This window comes from Carcharodon carcharias (assembly GCF_017639515.1).
Source record: "Carcharodon carcharias isolate sCarCar2 chromosome 39 unlocalized genomic scaffold, sCarCar2.pri SUPER_39_unloc_10, whole genome shotgun sequence".
Taxonomy (NCBI): Eukaryota; Metazoa; Chordata; class Chondrichthyes; order Lamniformes; family Lamnidae; genus Carcharodon; species Carcharodon carcharias.
This window is the reverse complement of record NW_024470815.1, coordinates 397,501-402,000: the sequence shown is the minus strand read 5'-3', so window position 1 is coordinate 402,000 and position 4,500 is coordinate 397,501. Positions and strand designations below refer to the sequence as shown.

General features: G+C 54.8%; 1 protein-coding gene across 1 annotated transcript in view; it reads left to right on the top strand.

The window, feature by feature from the left end:
* Positions 1–175: 175 nt before the first annotated feature.
* Positions 176–4,500, top strand: part of LOC121274932 (ribonuclease inhibitor-like) — a 12,095-nt gene continuing 7,770 nt past the window's right edge. Inside the window, exons 1-2 of the mRNA XM_041182304.1 lie at positions 176–343; positions 1,346–1,516. Of these exons, the coding sequence (XP_041038238.1) occupies positions 294–343; positions 1,346–1,516 (221 nt within the window). The 5' untranslated portion in view covers positions 176–293. The remainder of the gene's footprint in view (positions 344–1,345; positions 1,517–4,500) is intronic.

Sequence of the window (4,500 nt, the reverse complement as noted above, 5' to 3'; positions counted from 1 at the left end):
CTCTCTCCCTGTCTCTGTCTCTCTCTCTGTCTTTCTCTCTCTCTGTCTCTCTCTGTCTCTCTCTCTGTCTCTCTCTGTCTCTCTCTCTGTCTCTCTCTCTCTCTCTCCGTCTCTCTCTGTCTCTCTCTCTGTCTCTCTCTCTCTCTGTCTCTCTCTCTGACGTTCCCAGGGTGTGTGGTAATCTGCTGACGGTGAAATCCTGTGAGGAGTTGGTGACTGTTCTGCGAGTCAATCCCCAGTTCACCAGCCTGGAGCTGGGGAATAACAGCGAGCTGGGCGATTCTGGGCTGGAAATGCTCTGCACCCAACTGCAGGAGACAGCATCTCACCTGGAGAAACTGGGGTAAGGATGATCCCATGGGATGGGGTCATCTGGGGATTGGTGGGGGTGGGTGGGGGGGGGAAGTTGCGGACAGGGGACTAGCAAGGACACGAGGCTGGACATGGTCTACTCACCCTCTGGGGCGTGAGAGTGATACAGCACAGAAGGAGGCCATTGGGTCCATCATGTCGTGCTAGCCCCGTGAATCGGCGATCCAATTAATCCCACACGCCATCAATCGCCCTCTCCCTCCCTCCATCTCCCTGTCAATGTTCCCTCTTCCAGTATTTCTCCGATTTCCCCTTTTTGAAAATGCCGATTGAATCTGCTTCCACCCCCCTTTCAGGCAGCGCTTTCCGGATCACATCGACTCGCTGTGTTTAAAACTAAATCATTCCCCCATCTCCCCCCTCCCCACCCGACTCACCCCCACCCCCACCCCACTCACCCCCACCCCCACCCCCGTCCCCCTCTGGTTCTTTCCCCCGATCGCCCTCAATCTGTGTGTCCCTCAGGTTCCCGACCCTCCAGCCGCCGGAGACAGTTTCTCCTCATTGACCCTCCCCCTCCCCCATCGCACAGACCCTTCCCAATTCCGAACGCCTCGATTCCATCTCCCCCTTAACCTTCTCCTCTTCCGAGGAGAACGAGGAACCCTCGGCTCCTCCCAAGCCTCTCTCTCTCTCTCTCTGCCTCGTCTGAGGACCCTCATCCCTGGTTAAGCTCCCTCCGCGCGGACCCCACTCCCCTCTCTCCGAGGGCACGGACAATTCTCCAGCTCGTGGACCGGGGTCAAGGGTCTGGGATGATGTCCCTGTTTTCCCAATTGGAATCGGGATCAACGATGCTCCGGAGTTGACCCAGTCCAACCAGGAGTCCAGAGGGAGGTGGGGGGTAGGGGTAAACTCCGTCCCATTTGGTTCGGGAAGACTTGGTACAGGGAGACGCTGGTTCCTCTGGGATTAAGGTGAAGGGTCGAGTTCCTCTCAGCCTCAGGCTTCTCCTACCTTTCACTCGATGTAGGTTGAGCAACATCAGACTGACGAGCGCCTCAGGACCCATTCTGGCTCGTGCGGTAAGAGGCAGCTGGACCCTGACTCACCTGGACCTGAACGACAATTCCCTCAACGACGCTGGGCTTTCTCCACTCTGCCGAGTCCTGGAGGATCACAGGTGCCGGATCGAGAGCCTCAAGTGAGTGGGGTCGGGGAGGGATTGAGGGACGGAGCGGAGGGAGGGAGTCAACACAGTATGGGACAGCGGCAGGGAGAGGGAGGGAGTTCCGGGATTTTGTCCGTGTGGTGTAGGTACACCCACGGCGCTGTTAGGGAGGGAGTTCCAGGATTTTGTCCGTGTGGTGTAGGTACACCCACAGCGCTGTTAGGGAGGGAGTTCCAGGATTTTGTCCGTGTGGTGTAGGTATACCCACGGCGCTGTTAGGGAGGGAGTTCCAGGATTTTGTCCGTGTGGTGTAGGTACACTCACGGCGCTGTTAGGGAGGGAGTTCCAGGATTTTGTCCATGTGGTGTAGGTACACCCACCGCGCTGTTAGGGAGCGAGTTCCAGGATTTTGTTCCTGTGGTGTAGGTACACCCACGGCGCTGTTAGGGAGGGAGTTCCGGGATTTTGTCCGTGTGGTGTAGGTACACCCACGGCGCTGTTAGGGAGGGAGTTCCGGGATTTTGTCCGTGTGGTGTAGGTACACCCACGGTGCTGTTAGGGAGAGAGTTCCAGGATTTTGTTCCTGTGGTGTAGGTACACCCACGGCGCTGTTAGGGAGGGAGTTCCAGGATTTTGTCCGTGTGGTGTAGGTACACCCACGGCGCTGTTAGGGAGGGAGTTCCAGGATTTTGTCCGTGTGGTGTAGGTACACCCACGGTGCTGTTAGGGAGGGAGTTCCAGGATTTTGTCCGTGTGGTGTAGGTACACCCACGGCGCTGTTAGGGAGGGAGTTCCGGGATTTTGACCCAGCGACAGTGAAGGAACGGCCGATATATTTCCAAGTCAGGATGGTGAGTGACTTGGAGGGGAACTTCCAGGTGGGGGTGTTCCCATGTATCTGCTGCCCTTGTCCTTCTAGATGGTGGTGGTCGTGGGTTTGGAAGGTGCTGTCGAAGGAGACTTGGTGAGTTGCTGCAATGCATCTTGTAGATGGTACACACGCTGCTGCTACTGTGCGTCGGTGGTGGAGGGAGTGAATGTTTGTGTATGGGGGGCCGATCAAGCGGGGCTGCTTTGTCCTGGACGGTGTCGAGCTTCTTGAGTGTTGTGGGAGCTGCACTCATCCAGGCAAGTGGGGAGTGTCCCATCACACTCCTGCCTTGTGCTTTGTAGATGGTGGACAGACTTTGGGGAGTCAGAAGGTGAGTTACTGTCTGCAGGATTCCCAGCCTCTGACCTGCTCTTGTAGCCACAGTGTTTATATGGCTGGTCCCAGTTCAGTTTCTGGTCAATGGTAACCCCCAGGATGTTGATAGAGGGAGAGACAAGGTGTGGAAGGGTTCGTGAACTCTCTAGGGGTGAACATGGAGGTAGATATGGTGTACGCTGAGTGCTGCACTCTTGGGATGTTGATATGGGGGTAGATATGGTGTATGTGGAGCGCTGCACTCTCGGGGTGTTGATATGGGGGTGGATATAGTGTACATGGTGTGCTGCACTCTCGGGGTGTTGATATGGGAGTAGATATGGTGTTTGCGGAGTTCTGCGCTCTCAGGGTGTTGATATGGGAGCCGATATGGTGTACGTGGAGTGCTGCATTCTCGCTGTGTTGATATGGGGGTGGATATGGTGTATGGGAGAGCTGCACTCTCGGGGTGTTGATATGGGTGAAGATATGGTGTACACAGAGTGCTGCACAGTTGGGGTGTTGATATGGGAGTAGATATGGTATATGTGGAGTGCTGCACTCTTGGGGTGTTGATATGGGGGTGGATATGGTGTACATGGAGTGCTGCACTCTCCAGCTGTTGATAGGGGGGTAGATATGGTGTATGCGGAGTGCTGCACTCTCGGGGTGTTGATATGGGAGTGGATATGGTGTACATGGAGTGCTGCACTCTTGGGGTGTTGATATCAGGGTAGATATGGTGTATGCGGAGTTCTGCGCTCTTGGGGTGTTGATATGGGAGCAGATATGGTGTACACAGAGTGCTGCATTCTCGGGGTGTTGATATGGAGGTGGATATGGTGTATGGGAGAGCAGCACTCTTGGGGTGTTGATATGGGGATAGATATGCTGTACATGGAGTGCTGCACTCTCGGCGTGTTGATATGAGGGTAGATATGCTGTACACGGAGTGCTGCACTCTCGGGGTGTTGATATGGGGGTAGATATGGTGTTCACGGAGTGCTGCACTCTCGGGGTGTTGTATGGGGTGGATATGGTGTATGTGGAGCGCTGCACTCTCGGGGTGTTGATATGGGGGTGGATATAGTGTACATGGTGTGCTGCACTCTCGGGGTGTTGATATGGGAGTAGATATGGTGTTTGCGGAGTTCTGCGCTCTCGGGGTGTTGATATGGGAGCCGATATGGTTTACGCAGAGTGCTGCATTCTCGCTGTGTTGATATGGGGGTGGATATGGTGTATGGGAGAGCTGCACTCTCGGGGTGTTGATATGGGTGAAGATATGGTGTACACAGAGTGCTGCACAGTTGGGGTGTTGATATGGGAGTAGATATGGTATATGTGGAGTGCTGCACTCTTGGGGTGTTGATATGGGGGTGGATATGGTGTACATGGAGTGCTGCACTCTCCAGCTGTTGATAGGGGGGTAGATATGGTGTATGCGGAGTGCTGCACTCTCGGGGTGTTGATATGGGAGTGGATATGGTGTACGTGGAGTGCTGCACTCTCGGGGTGTTGATATCAGGGTAGATATGGTGTATGCGGAGTTCTGCGCTCTCGGGGTGTTGATATGGGAGCAGATATGGTGTACACAGAGTGCTGCATTCTCGGGGTGTTGATATGGAGGTGGATATGGTGTATGGGAAAGCAGCACTCTTGGGGTGTTGATATGGGGATAGATATGCTGTACATGGAGTGCTGCACTCTCGGCGTGTTGATATGAGGGTAGATGTGCTGTACACAGAGTGCTGCACTCTCGGGGTGTTGATATGAGGGTAGATATGCTGTACACAGAGTGCTGCACTCTCAGGGTGTTGTTATGAGGGTA